Source organism: Salvia hispanica, chromosome 6, assembly GCF_029641045.1.
Source record: "Salvia hispanica isolate PSC_SH4W2 chromosome 6, Shi_PSC_v1, whole genome shotgun sequence".
Lineage (NCBI taxonomy): Eukaryota > Viridiplantae > Streptophyta > Magnoliopsida > Lamiales > Lamiaceae > Salvia > Salvia hispanica.
The window spans coordinates 26,911,998-26,932,242 of record NC_142697.1 but is presented as its reverse complement, the minus strand read 5'-3'; the positions used below and the strand labels follow the sequence as shown (position 1 = coordinate 26,932,242).

The 20,245-nt window shown below is 36.4% G+C and overlaps 4 protein-coding genes across 6 annotated transcripts; 3 read left to right on the top strand and 1 right to left on the bottom strand.

Moving 5' to 3' along the window:
- The first annotated feature begins 505 nt into the window (after positions 1-505).
- On the top strand, positions 506-3,187 carry LOC125203247 (putative cytochrome c oxidase subunit 5b-like). The gene is made up of 6 exons (XM_089060240.1): positions 506-845; positions 972-1,051; positions 1,152-1,202; positions 1,777-1,843; positions 1,961-2,040; positions 2,586-3,187. Exons 1-6 carry the CDS (start codon positions 695-697, stop codon positions 2,655-2,657), a joined length of 501 nt encoding a protein of 166 aa, XP_088916366.1. The 5' UTR covers positions 506-694; the 3' UTR covers positions 2,658-3,187.
- Positions 3,188-3,734: 547 nt separating this feature from the next.
- Positions 3,735-6,344, bottom strand: LOC125207923 (Ubiquitin carboxyl-terminal hydrolase family protein). Of its 2 annotated transcripts, none has more exons than XM_048107445.2 (3): positions 6,049-6,344; positions 5,086-5,654; positions 3,735-4,837 (listed from the first exon to the last, which is right to left on the bottom strand). In XM_048107445.2, the coding sequence occupies exons 2-3, from the start codon at positions 5,527-5,529 to the stop codon at positions 4,010-4,012; spliced, it is 1,272 nt and encodes a 423-aa protein (XP_047963402.1). In that variant the 5' UTR covers positions 5,530-5,654; positions 6,049-6,344; the 3' UTR covers positions 3,735-4,009. The 2 variants fall into 2 exon arrangements, with proteins under 2 accessions (XP_047963402.1, XP_047963403.1); XM_048107446.2 differs by having other exon boundaries at positions 5,086-5,576.
- A 7,102-nt stretch (positions 6,345-13,446) lies between these two features.
- LOC125203565 (uncharacterized) lies at positions 13,447-16,882 on the top strand. 2 transcript variants are annotated; one of them, XM_089059969.1, is made up of 9 exons: positions 13,447-13,873; positions 14,234-14,348; positions 15,170-15,206; positions 15,353-15,422; positions 15,503-15,607; positions 15,875-16,025; positions 16,125-16,207; positions 16,284-16,377; positions 16,466-16,882. In XM_089059969.1, the coding sequence occupies exons 1-9, from the start codon at positions 13,789-13,791 to the stop codon at positions 16,536-16,538; spliced, it is 813 nt and encodes a 270-aa protein (XP_088916095.1). In that variant the 5' UTR covers positions 13,447-13,788; the 3' UTR covers positions 16,539-16,882. The 2 variants fall into 2 exon arrangements, with proteins under 2 accessions (XP_088916095.1, XP_047957903.2); XM_048101946.2 differs by lacking the exon at positions 13,447-13,873 and adding an exon at positions 13,884-14,045.
- A 394-nt stretch (positions 16,883-17,276) lies between these two features.
- LOC125204769 (glyoxylase I 4-like) lies at positions 17,277-19,488 on the top strand. The gene is made up of 5 exons (XM_048103497.2): positions 17,277-17,453; positions 17,899-18,061; positions 18,790-18,873; positions 18,961-19,155; positions 19,228-19,488. The coding sequence occupies exons 1-5, from the start codon at positions 17,403-17,405 to the stop codon at positions 19,314-19,316; spliced, it is 582 nt and encodes a 193-aa protein (XP_047959454.2). The 5' UTR covers positions 17,277-17,402; the 3' UTR covers positions 19,317-19,488.
- The last annotated feature ends 757 nt before the right edge of the window (positions 19,489-20,245 follow it).

The window sequence follows — 20,245 nt, the reverse complement described above, 5'->3', positions numbered from 1 at the left end:
ATATATAGTGTTTCAAAAAATTTCAAAAAAATAAAAAATAAAAAATTGCGCTGGCCGATCGCTCGCCGATCGCCAGCCTGCAATGGCGGCGAGCGCATCGGCCAGCGCCGATAAACCGACTAGCGCTCGCCGGTTTTTTCGCCGAAAAGCCGCTGACCGATTACAATGGTTCGGCTATCCGACCGGCTAGCGACGCGAATCGGCTAGCCGGTGCGCTAGCCGCCATTGTGGATGCTCTAATATTCCGTCATAAGACTTGATAAATAATACTAATTCATTAATTTTGTACTGTGTTGTCTTGAAATTTGCTAGTCCATAGTATTTATTATCTGTAATTCCATACAAATCATAGTTAATTAGTTATAGTTAGTAGACCTTATATGATGATTAATAAACCTGATTATTACTTTTAATCCTATTTATTTGAATTTAATTTCGAGTTTTTATAAATGAAATAGTCAAAAGATTAAAAACGATTGATCCGAAGTTAGTGTGAATCGGGCAAAACACGTGCGACAATCTCCACGCGTGTGAGACACTCACTACTCCTCGCTTTGCCCTTGCCATCGCCTCCTTCTCTTCCATTTTTCCCTTTCTACCACCAACATTTCTGCATCTAGAGAGTGAATCAAGCTGTCATCAATCGAAGGGGGAGACCTTAGATCATATCCGTGAGGTTAATCGGATCGGAATCATGTTCAGAAGGCTCGCTGTCCAGCTCCGCACTCTCGCTCCGCCTCGATCCGCTCCCAAGGCCGCCCAATTCTCCGGTGGATCATCCAGACCTACGGAGAATGTTGTCCGTTCAGCTACCGTATTTTCTCGCCACTTCTCTTCGGAATCAGGTCTGCTTCTAAAAAACCCCTAATTTTTGACTTTTGTCGGGATCTGTTCAATTCGATTTTGGTTCGTTTGCATGTTATTTGATGTGTTTGTGTTCGTGTTTCTTTGTGCTGTTTGTTGATTTTAAGGGAATGTGCCTAAAAAAGTGGAGGATATAGTGCCGATTGCTACTGGTCATGAGCGCGAAGAGCTTCAGGCCGAGATTGAAGTGAGTCGCTTTTTATGATTTTTTATTTTGTTTCTATTGTCGTTGAATTGATATTGTTGAGAGCTGTTGATTACTCATTTACCAATATTTTGTTTGGTAGGGAAGGGACATTCTGGAGATCAATCATCCGTCTGGTCCATTTGGAACAAAGGTCAGTGCATTAATCCTCTTGTTGTAGCTGAAATTTCTTTCAATGTTTTATGTGTTAGGAGACTGGACATCGTCCATAGGTAATGAGAAATTTTGTTGTATTTAATTTGTAGAAAAAGAATTATCTAAAAGGTGATATGACAGATTAATATCGGAATTAAATGAGAAGGCCTCTCCTATTATTAGCTTGGGGTAAAATGTGGACTCTTGTACTGGACACTGGTGTTGTAAAATTAAATTTAGAGAATAGACATGTCCCAGGAGCCACTATATAAAGCTGGTGGACCTAGTAACTGAGTCGAGTGCTGTGGTGATCTCTTGGTGGCTGAAGCCGGAATTTCATGTTTAGGATAATATTTCATGTTTAGGATAATGTTTCATGTTTAGGATAATCCATCCCGATGTATAAACAATACAGTAAACAATATTGGACTTGAGACCAAAAAGAATAACTCGACTGCCTTTATGGACCAAAAACTCTACATGAGAATTTATAGATGTTTCTCATCTCTCTCTCTCTCTCTCTCTGTGTGCATGTTAAATTTTTACTCATCTCAACCTTTGGTTGCTGGCAGGAAGCACCTGCAGTGATCAAGTCTTATTATGACAAAAGAATTGTAGGATGTCCCGGCGATGAAGGCGGTAAGCCAATATGTATTTATCTTCTGTATCTCTTTGAATAAGCTATACACCACCTGTTCTACTTCTGTATGTGTCCTTGAGTTTGCAACCATATAATCTATACCTGCAATTGTACAGAGGATGAGCATGACATCGTTTGGTTTTGGCTGGAGAAGGGGAAGCCACATGAATGCCCAGTATGCTCACAGTACTTTGTGGTAAGTCCATAGAACACTAAATTTACTAGCACAATTTGGAATTGGCATGTACTAGTTTACAATTCATATTCATCCTTAGTCGGTGCAGATAAATTTTTTTCTGATGGGTGTAACTATGATTTCATAGCAACAATTTGTTTTACAGTTCTCTCATTATGTCATGTGAAAAAGGATTCATTGTTAGATATTTGAAGCACTTTAGTTAAGAAAGGAAATCTTTTGTTAATATCACTCTTGTTAGGAGTGCTTTTGCTAAATCTTTACCTAGTGTGCCCTACACTTTTAGAAGCATATTGAAATGGAAATGAGATATTGATGATACTTAAAGCATACTGAAAACCTTTCTTCTTCCACATGTTGTTTAAGAGCTATACATATAAAGACCCTCAAGTTGTAGCGTTAAATTAGCTTATCTTATTTAGAAATGTATATACTTTTGGGAGAATCCGCCTGGGGACTATATGTTTTCTATGGTGAAAGGATTTTGGAACTCAACACAGTTATTGCCCGCAAAATGTTCATGACCCATGTTTTTTGGTTGACAGTTGGAAGTAGTGGGCCCCGGTGGACCTCCTGATGGACATGGGGATGATGATGAAGATGGTCATCACTACTGAAACTCAACATAGTTGGCGATTTTGCTGGTAGAAGAAAGACTTCTTCGGGTGAGAGAATGGTGAATCTTGTAACATTCTTCAGGGTTAAAGAGATTATTTGATTTTGCTTGGTTTTTTTAATGGATATGTGTTAGTCTTGCTGTTGCTTTTGGCAACGATTGAAGCTGTTTCTCTTGGTTTTGGGGCTCTAAAGCATGATGGCTTATTCTGCCACTTGAAATACACTTACTCTTTCTCAAGGAGCTCGAAATAATCGACAGCACTATATTGTCTTCAAACGTGAGTATTTGCACCGTTCTGGAGCAATCCTTACTCTGCTTATGTGGATGCTCGTGCATTTTGTCTTTGTTTTGGAAGAATTAAATGTCTTATTTTCTCAACCATTTACCTGTCGAATAATATTGCTAGTTGTAATGATGACGAAATAGCAGGCATTTTGTGATATACCTTTTGGTCAATATTTTATTACTAGTATGTGAAATTGCGATGAAACGCTACAGCAATGTCATTAATTCTTTATTGCTCTTGAATTTAATGTGTACTAGTGTTTATCAAATGTACTTATTTGTTAGATGTTATTTGTGTCTTTGTTTTTTTTTTTTTTGAGTGGCTGGTGATTTTGCAATTTGCAAGTACCCGTGCTTACCTAATTAACATCTAAAACAATATTTAAAAAATTACCATAACATAACTCAAACTATACACCTGGACAGACAATCATGTAACCAATATTACCTTGATAGATGAAACTATAGAAGCTTAGTCATAATGCGATTAGGAGTTCTGGTTCATTTTTACTATAAATGGTATAAGGTCCCACATTCCACTGACTAATTCCACTCGCATTTCGTCTAAAACTAATAGTAGTATAATATTTCTTAAAACTCGTGCCGTCAAGAAATGAGATTCCTAATGGCATACGGAGGGAGTATATGAAAATATAATCTTACTGTATTTTTGAAGTTATATGTCCGACCAACTGATTCCGAAGTAGTAAAAGTTGAGAACAAGCTTGATTGCTTTTTTGCATCAGTTCAAGAAATATATTACTTTTTGGATGAATACAAATAATGGGACTTGATCAAAAAACAAAACTCACTCTTTTCAATTTTTTCGATTTCCTCGTACAAATTAAGATCACCACTAATTGGATTCTTATATAAGCATAATCAGAAATCTTCAGCTTTGAGCCAAGCATCGCTACCCATCTATGCCTATTCCATTTTACGACTCTAACTAAGTTCGAAAAGGATCCACAATCCTTTCATCCAAGCTAATAGCATCATCTAAGGAGGCAAATTATAACTGCTTATACCTCACGAGCTCAACTATTCCACTTGACTCCTATAATGCTAATCTGTGCCCGAATCGGTTTCAGCCTCCAAATCATAATCTTCACCACTCATCTCGATTTCTTCTTCTTCATCTTCATCTTCTTCTCCAACATCTTCCGCATCATTATCGACTAGATTGTCAAGACGAGGTATGACATCGAGAGCTTTACCTCGATAAATCAGACCCGTTCTCATGAGATAGTAGACTTTGTCTCTATGTTTAGCCAGAGGATGTGGATTGACCAGCTTACCCCGTTGATACCCTTCTCTCAATGCCACACTTGTAGTCTTGCATTTGAGCGAGAGGTAAAATATCCCAGGATATCGAGTAAAGATCCGAGTAAACCTATGGGGAAGATTAAACTCCTCCCTCAAACATCTCAAGTAATTTCTCTTAGTCTTCTTGTATATAGTGAGGCCTAGAAACTCATGAAGCAACCCCACTACTCTTTTCTCCATAATATCACTGTTGGGATCAATTCCTCTTGAATCTTCATAAGGAGATATGTAAGGCAGCTTTTGAAACTCATCCATCCATGCTTTCACCTTCTTCTGAGCTCCATAACCCCTCGGGAAACTCATTGGGAACTCTAATGCAACCTTCCCCCTCCTGAATCCTCTGTACCGGGAAAATCCCTCGGTGCTCTCTTCTATGCTCTTCTCATTCATCTTCTGCAACAGAGAAACAGAAAAATCCTCTGGCCACTGTACTAGCTTCAAGCAGTTGGTCCCACTAGTTCCCTTCACCACCCGAAAATGATCTGGATATTTTCTTATCAAGTTTCTGTCGAAATCGTCAGGCAATCCTAAATCCCATTTTAATGGATGCAAGGATTGAAAAGGCAGCTGTAAACACATAAAACCATCATCAAGCATACTCAAAATGAAGAACAAAATGGCCAGAGGAGCATCTATCACCAATTTGGTACAAATTTAACACACATTCCATTCTTGAAAATATAGAGAAAAAACCAGTAGATTCAAACTACAAACACAACACACCTTCCTCAAAACTGATTAGAAATAAAACCAAAGCTAAGAATTTGATTCTTAGTACAAGCATCTAATAAAATGAAAAAAGGCAATTTGGTTACCATTTGACTGCGAGTCATCATTAGAACCCTGCACAGCCTCTCCACGATATCACCTTCACACTGCTCGTACACTCCCAGCTCCTTCTGATGCATCATCATTCCCAACTCAGTCAACTTGAAACATGCCAAAGAGGGGTATTTGGGATGAGGGTACTCCTCAAATAGAGTGGGGTACCTACGCATGAAGCGCAGCGTGGGTACAGTGATGCCAAGCAGTTTCTGAGAATCGATGAGCGATTTGGAGGTTAAATATCCAGTGGGAGAGCGGATTATGGCATTTTTTATGAGAAAAGCAGCTTTAATATCTGTTTGGACGTCGATGTTGTGGTCCAAAGACCGGTTTTTGACCCATTTCAGCCTAACTTTGGCAATTGTGCGGCAATGGAGAAGATTGTGAAGTGGGAAATTCCCTAATGAAGCTAGAGCTTTGTACTTGGAGTTCATCACAAATCAATCCAAAAGATATTGACGCTAGAGGAGATAGAGCGCATCTGTTATGTGTGGTTGAGAGATAGATTTGAAGCAGAATAACACAACAATCAGCTCAGCAAGGTTGGAATTAAGGGTGGCTGAAATTGTTGAAAAATCACAATAGCAAATACATGTAAATATCTGTAAGTTTCTTAGAACTCAAACAACAGAATGAAATACATAAATCCTGTACTGTTTTGAATAACACACATGAGTAAAAGATAATGAGCATCGTTAGATCTCAAAAGGAAAAAGCCAACGCATGTTCAATCCCCAACTGCATTTGTGAGGCATATAAACATAATAAAATGTCTTGTATCTCTGGAACAAACATAATTCTCAATAATTCAAATTCTAGGCCAAACTAGATTACAATTACAAGTTATTCAATGTATCTTATGTCGACAGCTCTGCTTTTTGCAAATTTTAGCTACGATTAAGCATGTTATTAACAAAAACCTAAAAATGAAATAATTAGAGCAACGCGCTCACCAGACACCAGTAAGTGCAGTTGATAAGAGGAAGTGGAGAAGATTAGGCGGCGGCGATCAATGGAAAGAGTCAGGGTTGCGTCTAAAACATTTCTCTTCGATTTCAATTTTAGTTGATTCAGGTCTAATAGAAGAGATTAAATAAGTTGATGACTCAAAGAGAGGAATATAAAGTTTGGATGGTTTTGATTTTCATCGGCGGCGACACTTGTTGCTTGGCCAAATCGCCGCCGGAATAATTTGAGAGAGAAGGTTCGGGAGCAGTTTTCATTTCTGCAAATGGGCCTGCACTTTTCAATTTGATTTTGGGTTTAGCCCATTTAGTTCTATTTGAGATTCTATCTAGGATGTAATTTAAGTAAGCATATAATTATATTATACAGAAATAACTTATGAAGTAGTAGTAATTTCCTAAATATTGCAAGGATTATAAGAAATGCCTGCTTGTTAGGATCATGGGTCCCCTATTTTCTCATATTTTTCCTAGGCATATATTGCAATTGAATTGATTACGAATAAAAACAAATGACTAATTGTTTATAAGTAACTAAAATTTTATATAACTGAAAAAGACAAATTTATTTTAAATTATTTTTAAAAAAATTAAGCTCAGTCAAACACTCTTTAAATCTAGAAATCACCATTTAAAATCTAATCAACACCTAAATACTATATGATATAAACATGATCATCTCTTCAAATTAGACTTGGGTTTTCTAGGTGGATATTGAATTTACGTAAACATTGATCTTTTTTGAATTGCAATTCCACATGACTCAGTACTCTCAATTTGATTGAAGGATCAAATCATCTTATCAACTGAGTTGCGTTATAATTTATAAGTAATGATTTTCACTCATAGTTTAATTATGCACTTAAGTCCTTACATATTTTAATTAGGACGGATAAAAATAGATGGGACCCAAAGATACAAACCAACTAATTTTTTTATGCAACTAATTTTCTTAAAAAAATAATTCGATAGATACTTACAGAAATTTGGTCTCATATATTTTATCTTAATATTACTAATAATGGGAAAAGAACAAAATGTTTGTTCCATACAAAATAACTTTGCCACTTAATACCTAGAAAACTTTCTAGGGGAATCACTTTCCCCCACCGTTGCTCTCCATACTCTAACCTAATTCTTTATTTACTTCTACTGATATTCTATCATAGTGATAGTTACTTTTTTGAGGTATATATCATAGAGAATATTATGAATTTTTATTTCGGTCTAGTTTGATTGACAACGAAATAAAATACTTACTTAGGTTAACGAAAACGCGTATTTTATACAAATTACACATTGTGCGGGCACCTAAAGACGCAACAACGTTACAAATTCATAAGTCCAGAGCCTTTGTCCTAACGGCAAAAAACTTAGACATTATTGTATGAGGTGCTGAGTTTGAGCCCTCTTGACATCAGTTGTAATTTCCTTTGCCACTTCTTACACTTTGAAAGTGTAAAATTCTATCACTTGGTCTTCCCGACTTATTAGCACCGCACTAGGAGTGGCCAAAAATATTATCTTTTGTAGTATTTTATAGTTAAAAAAATTAAATTGAAATTTTAAATACTTATAAAATCATAAAAATTTTATTAATAAAATAATAAAACTTTTAATGGCGTATGGCGTATATTAATTAAGTGAGTTTGAAACTATAATTGAAAATTTGAAATAATGGTCACATCGATCTTTAAACGAGAATATTATTCCCTTTTTGCTTTTGGTAATTGAGGAAATATGAAGAACTTTTCGCTTGCACTTTACATTACTTTCTGAGTAGTAATAAGAGCATCGTTGATCAATAGTCGCATTAAATATTAAATAGATTTGATAAACAATTCAATCCTTTTCGGAATTTATGAGAATTTTTATATCCAATTGTCTCGAAACAAGTTTTAGTGCGAGTGCTTATATAATAGAAACAAATTATTAATCTAAATTGTAAGTAAAATCTAAATTTTCACAAGAAATCCATCAAATAGCAAATTATAAAAACTAGTAGTAGTATATAGTTCTCTTTTAAATATTCAAAAGCAAAATGTGTGTGTCTCTCTCTATTTTGGAATTAGATTCAGTGACAACTACACGTATTATAATTAAAATAAAATGTGGTTATTTAATCTAGCAGACAGCTAGTGCCAACAGCATATATGTTAGTCTTAGTTTAAATAAATTAAAAATTGACACTATAATTGTGGAAAGAAAGTAAATTTCTACTTATGATGGATTCGACTTTTGTTGGGTATTTAGGTAGTGGAGTTGACATTCAAAAAAGATTTGTCTTAAACTACTCTCCAAAATGGAAGGACAGCAAGACTTTTGTATGTATAACTGATGTTACTAAATTAAACTAAAATTCTCGAGTAATACATCGATTTTTTGCAATAACATACAAATTACAATGTGATAGACTCTTGTAAACTGTAATTATGTTGATAATATTCTAAAAAAGAGTCATTTGCCATTATGAATACTTACTAAACATTTTAATTTGCCATCCCAATTTTAATTATGTGGAGTATCACCTATTTTTATTAATGAAAATTATACACTATATACTAGAAATTTGTTAATCAAATAAAATATTATATAATTTACAGTGAATATTGTATTCCATCAAGTTTATGAAATCATATCCAACATACATAGCAAACAAAACTACAAATTGAGAAGTTTCAATGTAATTAGTCAAAATAATCATTACCTTGCACCTACTCAAGCTTATTATAGTAAATGAATTTTTGCAAATTATTAAGGTTTGAAAATTTGTCATAATATCATTATCTCCCTGATCTAACCTAATCCTTATTGAGATCGCCTGAGATCATCCTTCATCATTACTTATTTTCATAATCATAATCACAATCTTTTTTTCAATAATCATAATCATAATCTTTTTTCTGTTAATTTTTGTTCTTATTATAGCAACTAACTAGTGAATGGAATTGAAGTCCCATGATGTCATAATTATTTCGTAAAAGATGGGCCCATTTGCTGACAAGGTAGATCCGTCTTAGTGGGCCACAAAATCCATTCTACACGGCCCACTTATTGCTAATTGCAAAAGGCTCATTATAATACTTTATAAACACATAAGTATTTATTTTAATTTAAAGTACGTTTAATTAAAAATTAAGAACCACTATATTTGAAAAATATTTTAAATAATTACAATGGAGTATATGAAGTTGGGATTATAGATTTTGAATTTTAGAAATATAAGGCATCCACGTCCCCATGCCAGAGATATGCACTTAATGTCTAAGTGCGTATCTACATCTAATACATTCATATAAACACAAAAACACTTAAATCTTTAACGCTCATTACTACTCACATTTTTTTTTCCAATTTTTTAAAGTATTATTTAGAGATGCGATTAAATATGATATTGTATGCATCCCTAGCAAGGCCAGACTTTGGGCTGACACCAAACTGCTATTTATGCTCTAAGGATATCTCCGGCGGCGCCCCTCCCACTCGCTCTTCCCATGCCACGCCAGCACTAGCTCCTCCCATTCCACTGCCACATTACTAGCCCTTCCCACTGCACTAGCCCTTCCCACTCGCCCCTCCCACTAGCCCTTCCCACAATTAAATTAATTCACAATTAAATTAAAATTCACGGAATTAAAATTTGACACAAATACGAACAGGAAATAAGAATATTTCAATAAATAAAAAAACATACATCATTCGAAAAAAAAAATTACATAGTAGATAGAAAAAAAAAACAACCACATCAGTGTCCACCCCTCCGCGTCCAAACCTCTTCGATGATATCCTCCTGAAGTCGAATATGAGCATTTTTTTGCCGCATGTCGGCAAATGCGCGCAACCGCTCAACCTCTCCATGAGGTACCCCCATGTTCACATTCGCGGTGGCCACGTCGTGGCTTGGACCGACACCCGTGTCATCTTCGCTGGTCCACTGAGTCAGTTCGTCCCCTTCACTTTCGACAATCATGTTGTGCAAAATGATACACGCGTACATGATGTCGCCGATGTTGGGGATATACCACTGCCGTGCCGGACCCCTCACCATCGCCCATCGCCTCTGGAGCGCACCAAATGCGCGCTCAACATCCTTGTGCGCTGCCTCCTGCCGGGTCGCAAAGTAGGACTTCTTTGGCCCGATCGCATGCTTGATCGTCTTCACAAAGACGGGCCAGTTTGGGTATATCCCATCCGCCAAATAGTATCTCATGTTGTGCTGGTTGTCGTTGGCGACGAAACTGATGGCGGGACCAACGCCATTGCACTGATCGTTGAACAGGGGCGACGACTGGAGGACGTTGATGTCGTTGTTCGACCCGGCCACTCCAAAATAAGCATGCCATATCCACAGCCGGTAGTCAGCTACAGCTTCAGGGATCATCGTGGGATGCTTGGCTTTGAAGCCGGAAGTGTGTATCCCCTTCCAGGCGGCGGGGCAGTCCCTCCACTCCCAATGCATACAAGCGATGCTGCCCAACATCCCAGGGAACCCGTGCACCGACCCGTGCATATTAATCAGCCGCTGGCAGTCTTCGGGGCTCGGACGCCGAAGATACTGATCCCCGAATATCGCTCTAACGCCCGCACAAAACTCCAACAGCCACTCGACGGCTGAAGACTCCCCAATGTGGAGGTACTCGTCGAACATGTCGGCCGGGCCTCCGTACGCCAGTTACCTGATTGCGGCCGTACACTTCTGTATTGGTGTGTGTCCAGGTTTGCCAGCCGCATCCTCCCTGATTCTGAAAAACTCGTACCTTCTCTCTAACGCACCAACGATATGCATAAACAGAGGACGATGCATCCTAAAACGTCGGCAGAATAAGGCATCCCCAAAACGCGGCTCTGGAGCAAAGTAGTCCTCATACAACCGCTGATGTGCAGCAATATGGTCCCGGGGTACATGCCGTCGGCGATGGATCGGCCGAGGCACGGCCGCCGCCGCCTGCTGCTGCCTCTGCTGGATCCGTCGATCAATCGCCGCTTGCACAGCGAGATCCAATTCATCATCGCTAAAGCCATTACTATCACTCGCGTCTCCGCCACTACCACCCGCACGACTACTCGCCATTATAGATAATTGAAAAAAGAGGTTAGAGAGAGAAACTTGTCAACACAAGTGGTGTGAATGAAATGACGTTGGAAGAGCCCTATTTATAGAGTAAAAAAAATAAAAAAATAAAAAAAAATTAAAATGTCGGACGTCCGAGTGGGATGGACGACCTTCGCCACAGTGGCGCCCGTCCCACTCGCCCGTCGACGAGAGGGGCGAGGCCATCGCAGGGGCACTCGGGACGGGCGTGGGCGCCCTTCCCGCCCACTATGGTGCCCGTCAGGTCGCCCGTCCCCGACGGGCGAACGGGAAGGGCGCCGTTGGAGACACCCTAAGTCATCCGAAATATATATGAGTGTGAGAGTATCAGATACTGAACTGCTGCTTATGCTCTAAGTCACCCGAAATATATAAGTGTGTGAGTATCCAGAAAAGTGAAGAAATAAAAAGAAAAGGGCATTCCCTTTGTGCACTAAATGAACCGCCAATATTTGATAACTTTGCCCATCTACATAATTAATTTGTCTTTTGAACTCAATTCTCCATATATTCTCATCTCCTTTCTTCGAAATCAGCTCCACCATATATATTTCGTACACTTATGATAAAAAATCGAATAAATTCGATTATATTCAAATCCCTAGCATGAAAAACTTGTTCTCTTATTTATTCGAAGAAAGTTTGAGTGGTCTATGTCCAATAACATTTCTTTAATTCAACGTGGCCATGTAGAGAGTAAAACAATGATTGTGAACATGGATTTTATTTGGCTTTGGCCTTTGGTGGCCTAAGTTTTTTTTATGGTCGACTAGAAATGCTATGATCGTCTCTTTCAAAGAAGAACACGCTAAACAAATTTGTTTTGCTATCTTTTGGAACTTGTTATTTTATTAAAATATGAATCAAATATATAAGGCCCTTAAATTTTGGTCATACGTATATAATATTGTTTACAATAAGATTATAAAAAATGTTAATATGTGATGATTCGAACTTTATTATTTTCAAAGAAAAGAGACTTTCAACACGTATAGTTCTATGTGGCAGTCTGTACATAAAATGTTCTAGGAATTAATATCTAGCTATTTCTAGAGAGTAAAGATCGTTGTCGAATCAAGTTCTCACAAGTCACACATAGGTAAATTCTTTATCTTTTCTTGTCATGATAAAAAATAAAAGGAAATTGCAGTAACAAATAAACACAGCTAATTTTACAGGCAAAGGGACATAAACTGCAGTACGATAATGCCCAGTTGGAGTCACAGGATGCCATGCATGAAAAGCTCCATTTTTGGACTTTTATCGCTACAAAACATAAACAACTAACAAATTAAACTTGAAACCATTTATTCTTTTTATTTTAGATGACATGAGTTATAAATTATAATGTCCAATTAGAAACATAAGGAGATATATTACAAAAATTATTAAATTTTACAACTGATCGAAAATGAAAAAAATTATGGCCACCCGACTATAAACGAATGGAGTAAATAACAACCTAAAAATATATACTCCCTTCATTTGCAAACAATCTATCGAAAAACTTTGTATATCAAGAAATTTCATCCATTTTATTCATGGTTATTTGGCGATCACTTATTATACACAGCTCGGACGATGATGTGGCATGCCAATTCCACATTACGTGTCCATAGTACTCATATGACATGAAGTTTTTAAACAAAAAATTGTTGTGATTTGAAAAATATCATTTCTGATTAATAATTCATGTAGAGATGTCCGAATTGAGAGTGCGAGGATTGATATACTACTCCCTCAGTCTCGAAAAGTACTATCTCTGTCCCTGAAAATTTAACATAATTTTTTATTTCGATCTATTCCTTGAAAGTTTGACACACTTCAATTTTTACCATTTTTGGGCAGTAGACCTCATATTTAACTAACTCATTCCTACTCATATTTTATTATAAAAATGTAAGTAACATGCGACGAGAGTATTTGCTTAACAGAGGTTGAGAGAATTAAGTGAAATTTTCACATTTATACTAAAACAGCTACTTATGGGCACAAATTATCGATCAAAGATAACAAATTTTCAAGATTAAAGATGAACCCTAGTTTTGGAATCCGTTGCTAGTAAATTATGGGAGAAAGTGCGTGAGTAGTAGGTGGAAGAATCCACCTCTAATCAAAGCAGTACGGAGATGGAGGTGCGAAAGTGGTAGTGGCAAACAACGAGGGATTGAAAATTGCGCTAGGTTTTTCCATTTGAAGCACCAAAATGCTAATATTCCTATGTTAATCGCAATGTTGAATTAGGGCGAGGTGAGTGTAGTAGCAGCAGTGTCAGAGGATTGAATTATGGTGTGGCGCAACACAATCATGATAAATTAGACAGTTGAACTTCACATTCAAGATAATGGGCATCCATCAATCACCAGAAAAATGCATAAACAAATGATTGAAAGAGAGATATTTCTCTCCCCACTTTGTCTTTTTTTGCCCAATTTTGAATTATTCCTCCCCCCAGTTGTTTTCAGAAAATATTCCTGAAGAAGTTGTAGTTCCTTGCTTTATTTATAGTCACAAGCATAGATTCTCCCCCTCTATGCTATGCTGTAGTTCATCTACACCCCTCAACGGTTCACCTAAATTATCGAATCAATCATTTCCTTTTTCTGTTTTTTCCATTTCTCATTGCCCTAATTTTGATGCTCTTTCTCTTTGCTGATGAAAAGATTGCCTGCTTTTTGTCCTTTTCATGGATGCCCTCTCTAGCTCTTTCTCTCTCTCTCTCTCTCTTTGTAAGCATTGTGCAGCTGGTTATTCCATATCCTACCTAGTATAAATAGGGGACTCTCTCTTCATAACATATTAAGCTTGCTTGAATTTGTTTTAAATAAGGGATAATTCAGCTTTCATCTTCTGTTGCCTAAAATGAGCTACTCCAATTCATCAATGGGCTCTGGTTAGTTTCTTCATGAGGAGCTTCTTCTTTTGTATTGTCTGCATTGTGTTTGGCTAAATGCCTGCCTATCTGGTTACTTTTGAAATCTGCTACTCATTTTCTGAGAAATATATGTGTGGTTCTCTGTTTGTGTATGCTCATTTTGTTTCATTTCGACTCGAATTTGAAGTGTTTGTTGTGATTATCAGGGAGTAGAACAGCTAGAAGGAATGTTGAGTTTGGGAGGACTTATGTTGTTAAGCCTAAAGGGAAGCACCAGGCTACTATAGTCTGGCTGCATGGCCTTGGTGACAATGGCTCAAGGTTTGATCTCTTTTTCCTCTTCAGTTTAGTACTAAATTCAATCATTTTGATGCTCACACTTTATAAGGATTGGGATGTCACATTTCAAAAACATAACAGAGTTATGGTTGAATGAACATGTTCATCATTATTTGGTTAGAAATGGGATGTGCACTAACTCTTGAATTTTTATATGATCTTGTGCAACTTTACTCTGTCTAGCATGATCTACAGCAACAAAATCTGGTTAATATTTTCTTGGTAAATAGTACTACTCCCTTTACGCGAAAGGTTGTGTATGAGTGCGCTTTTATCACTAAAGGGTGAGAAAAAGTTCATCAGGAATGTCAATGGATGGACAAATATTTACTCATCCCTACAAGTGACACTTTACTTGAGAATATTCCTACAGTAACGGTGGGAGGTGAAGGAAGGTGGTGGCTCCCAAAAACTTGAAGTTTTTTGAACTTTTTATCGTTTCCTTTTTTTAATCTTAATTAAGTTTCCGAGCAAAGATATCAGTCCCAGAATAGAATTTCACTAATTGTGGTAATTATGCTTTTGCATTTTCCTTTTTGCCTTATCTCATTCTCAAATCTCTCGAATGAGCGTGTGCGTATGGTCTATGGGACCACTAATCGCCTTATAATTCCGTAATATGCTAAACAAGAAAAGGGTTGTTTTCTCTTTTTGCAAGAAAGAAAACAATGGCAAAGTTTAACTTCACATTCCATGTCTTGTTTTCTTTATATCTCTTAAAACAAATAGATAGCATTATTCTTTTCACATGGAGATGATGAAATAGAAATGTCTGCTCATTTCTGCGATGTTTCTCTCTGCAGTTGGTCGCAACTTTTGGAAAGTCTTCCCCTTCCAAATGTAAGCATTATCTTCTTAGTTATATTCTGTCTTTTCTAAGAATATATCTGTACTATAGTTGCTGTAGCTAAATAGCATCTCCTTTAGGGAAAGAAGAAGTTGTCAATCTTATGTCTTTTAACGTCTCATTAATTTTTGTCGTGCAGATAAAATGGATATGCCCCACTGCTCCAACGCGCCCTGTGGCTATACTTGGTGGATTTCCTTGCACTGCTTGTAAGCATTTTTTAATTCTTCACAACATGGATAACTATTTTAAAACCAACTCCGTATTCATTCTGCGACTTTTTATGCAGGGTTTGATGTTGGCGAGCTTTCTGAAGATTGTCCGGATGATTTCGAAGGTTTAGATTCCTCAGCAGCGCACATCGCTAATTTACTTTCCACAGAGCCTACCGACAGTAAGATTCTTTACAACTAAAATAACCCATTTCATCATTATGTATGAATTGTCATTTCCACATGGTTGGTTAGACATATTTGAAGAATAAAGTTCCCTTTTTTGCTTAAAGTTAAGGTTCTTGTCTAACCTTAATTGCATTCTTAACATCAGTAGTATAGCTTTATTTTTGTGTGCTACATAGCATTATCATATCCACTCTTCCAAAAGGCTCTTTTCGTACGAATCGAATAGTTGAAATATGCTTTCTTTAATCGCTCTGTTTCAGTTAAACTTGGTATAGGAGGCTTCAGCATGGGAGCTGCAACTGCCCTCTATTCCGCGACTTGCTTTGCGCATGGTAAATATGGAAACGGCTACCCTTATACTGTTAATTTAAGGGCCATTGTTGGCCTAAGTGGCTGGCTTCCTGGTGCAAGGTATTTTCTTGTTCATTTTGTCCCTGAATAATAAAAAATCTAACATAATTGAGAAATTGGGTGCATTTATCAAATCCTGACCTCCTTACATAACTGCAGGAATCTAAGAAACAAGATTGAAGGATCGCACGATGCTGCAAGACGCGCTGCATCACTGCCAATTTTGCTCTCACACGGACTCTGTACGCCTCGTACCTTTCCAAATTACATCCAAACTATTCATAGATACACACTGTGCTGAGTTTATACTTTTAACAGGTGATGAAGTGGTTCCTCACAAACATGGAGAGAAATCCTACCATGCCTTGAACCTTGCTGGTTTCCGAAATCTATCATTCAAAACCTACGAAGGGTATCATCTAAGAAATTTCATTTCAATCCGGAACCTCATATATATAGGCTTTCGACTAAACTACCTGGTTTGGCATGTTATTCTTTAGGATCGGGCACTACACCGTGCCTAAAGAGATGGACGAGGTATGCAATTGGCTAAACTCGAGGCTGGGGCTGTAGGGGGTATGGTCACGGATTTAACTCAAGGACGACCGGGGGAGCAATAAGAGGAAGGCGAGTGCGTAGAGTTATACGAGTTTTGGGAGTAAAATAAAAGTTTTGGGAGTAAAATAAAAGTTTTGGGAGTAATATTAATTTCTATGTATTCTGCAGCAGTGATTTTGTTATGTAATAGTATTTCAATTGGGGTTATTTTGGAGTTGTGTTAGTTTGGGTTTTTCTTTTGTAATATGTGAAGAAAATAAGATATAGATTCTGGGGAATATTTTTTTTTTTGTGTTTATAAATATGTAAAAGACACATTTCCTAAATGCATATTTAAAAACGTATTCATTACTGTGTAATTAATGCAAATATTCTTAGAAATACAAACTAATATAATTGATTGTTAATAATAGCAATTTAATCTCGTTAATTGGATCGCTAAACAGTTTTCATTACCAATAAAAATAAGTTATTAATATCTTTTAAGTATTATTTAATTAAGGTAATTTTGTTGTTATTTATATTAAAATTGAAAAAAATTGCCACTAAATTCCTCCATTTTTTCTCTTCTCTCTTTTCTTTCATAAGCTCAAGAGCTGGGAGATTCATTCTTAATATTGAAAATTATTACTCTACATATTATAATAAGAAGCATAAACGAAAGATTTGGCAAATATTGATATATAAAAGATTGATTTAGTCACGATTAAATTAAAAATCCTGTCTATTTGCATTTCCTCTTATACAAAAAAAAAAAGAAAAAAAAAAGTGTGCAATTCTCTAATATCTTTGATTTATTTGAACTTTGATTCTCAAATTTATCTTTCACTGAAAAGATCCGATCACTTTCCCCTACTCCATTCTTCTTTCTCAAAATCAATGGCGCAACTCTTGTTTCGTGGAATTCTCCATGTCAAGACCTTCAGCAAGGTATGATTCATGTCTTCTTTTGACTGATTTTGTTCTCAATTTCAACTCTTTTTAATTACTCACACTTTTTAATTGCCAGATTTTGTTGTGCTACAATTTTGATTGTATAGAAACAGTAGGAAACAGGCTAATTGTTCTGTTCTTCTCTCTCACTTGTCCTCTGAACTATCCAAGCCATGCAATTGGACAATTGAAATCTAGTTTAGTTGATTGGGAATTTGGAGTTTTAGTTTAGTTAATTGGGAATTTGGGGTCTGAATTTCCCTGATTATGTTTGAATTTGGAGTTTTGGTTGAGTTAATTGAGCTGTTTTTGAAAAAATAGAGACATTCATCTTTACTAGATATCTAGATTGGGGTGAAACCTTTTAGCTTACCACTATGTTAGTTCCACATTTGTTGATTATGTTTTAACTTATTTTGGCTGTGTCTCTCTTCATCTTCAGGCCAATGATGTAAATCTAAGAGCTCTTGCTACCAAACCACTGTCAAAAACAGATTTGTTTTGTGGAAAAGCTAGAAATGTGCAATTTTTTGCAATAAAGGCTAAAACATCCGCGGAGGCAGATGTGCTTGATAATGATTCTGCTGAGGTTAACGACAAGGATGGTTAACATTTCTTCACCTTTATTTCTGTATAACCAATTTCTCATTAGCAACTTTTGAAATTAAAATTTGCCATGGCTATATGTATATCTAAGAGTATGAATTATCATCTTCCAAAAGAATGTAGATATTTACCAAAACTACTTGATCAAAAGCAAAGATGTCCAGCCACCTGCAACTCTATTGCTAGGATGCCTATTTTTTTAATGCATGGCACAATGGGCGTAAATCTTGTTGTTTGATGCCAAAGTCATTGTTAAAATCAATTCAGTCTTGAATTTAGCTTATCTATGTTTGGCCTTTGTATTACTACATGATTGTTCCATCTTACATTCCACATGCTCCTATCCCCAGCCATGTCTTTATTTTACTTGGAGAAGCTGCATCGGTTTTGCTGTCTAGGGCGCACATGATATACCAGTTGGTTTTTGCTGTATAATTCCTGTTTTGTTCTGGTATTATCTGATTTCTATGGTTTGTTGTAAGAGCAAAGAAGATAGAAACGGCTGAGTTTAAATCAACTTGTCTTTCCACCATTTCTCCACAACTCTGTTCTTATTTTGAAAACTCAGCACCAGTAAGTTAATGGAAACACTATACGAGACATGTATTGTCGAACCTTAACCAAACATTTATTTTGTACTTCTATGAGGAAAACAATATCAAAGGATCAATATCATTTGATGTGTCGAAATTTCATAAATGTAACACAAAAATTTGTGATCTTGAAGGTTTTGGAGTTGTTGGCATCCACCATGTTGGATTCTTTTGTGAGAATCTTGAAAGGTCACTGCATTTTTACCAGGATATTCTCGGTGAGTTCCTTCTTCTTCAGTGTGATAAATTGACCATTCTTCTTCACTTACAAAAAAATGTTAAAAATTTTCATGTGTCACAAATAGGTCTACCAATAAATGAGGCACGTCCACACGACAAGCTCCCCTTCAGGGGTGCTTGGATATGGGTTGGCGCTGACATGATACATCTTTCGGAGCTTCCAAATCCTGACCCATTAACTGGACGGCCAGAGCCAGACCGCCATGCCTGCATAGCGATACGAGATCTTTCCAAGCTAAAGGATATCCTCGATAAAGCTGGTAATCTTTGAGGTCATCTGGTACTGCTTGACGATACATTCAGGCTCAAATTTCACTCATTTGTGTTTTCAGGCATACCCTATACCCTTCGCCCGGGACAGCCAAGAATCTTCACCAGGGATCCGGATGCCAACATGCTCGAGTTTGCACAGGCAGAGTGATGCATTGATGAGTAGTAGCTGTATGCTTGTTCTTTAAAAATTATTTTAGAACTTTTGTATGGCTTTTGAAGGTTAGAACTGTAGATAATCATGCAACTCCTACACGGCTACATCTGTTTACTCTTTTGTAAGTACTTGGTATTCTTCAACACCTTCTCCATTACTTCAATAATTCTTGTAAGTATTTTCTCTATTACTTAAATAATTCTTATAAATATTTTTTTTAAAATTTTTTTAACGTTCTCTAAATGAGAGAGAGGAAATATTCATGTCTGTACCCCGAGAATTATTGAAATGAGATACCTCGTAATTTTTTTAAAATATTAACAACTTTAATTAATTTATATACTATTAACCTTATTTCAAAAGTAAAATGACTTTTGTTAAATTAAAATTGACCGTGGCATGTCTGATAACTTTCCACATTAAATCAACAATAGATGTTTTTCAAATGGAATTTCATATAATGAAACTAAAATGGAAGAAAAAGGACCGAAGAGAGTTTGAATATTAGATCGCTTATAATGAAAAGATAGTATTTTTTTAGTCAAATTCTACTTAATTTTAGAGGGAACATTTTATTTGGTTTGCAAATTTTGTTAAGATATTAATTTTGATCCGTAATATTTAAAAATAGCTTTTGAGATCTATAAATTTTAATTTAATATTATTTGAGCTATTTTTTCAATGTTTTAAAATTTTTTGGACAAAAATAAGCTCAAACTAATGAAGGGTATTTCAATCAATTTACTCTCTCTTAATCCAATTTCATCAATGATTCCTCCAAATTTGTTGTGACTCAAATCCAACTCCTTGAAAAAAAACAAGCTCGTTAAACAATTGAGGAATTTTTCAAAGAGAGAATTGTGATCAAGAGTTGAGGATTTTAAGCTTGACACCAGAGCTTCATGAATTAGGGAGAGAGGAAG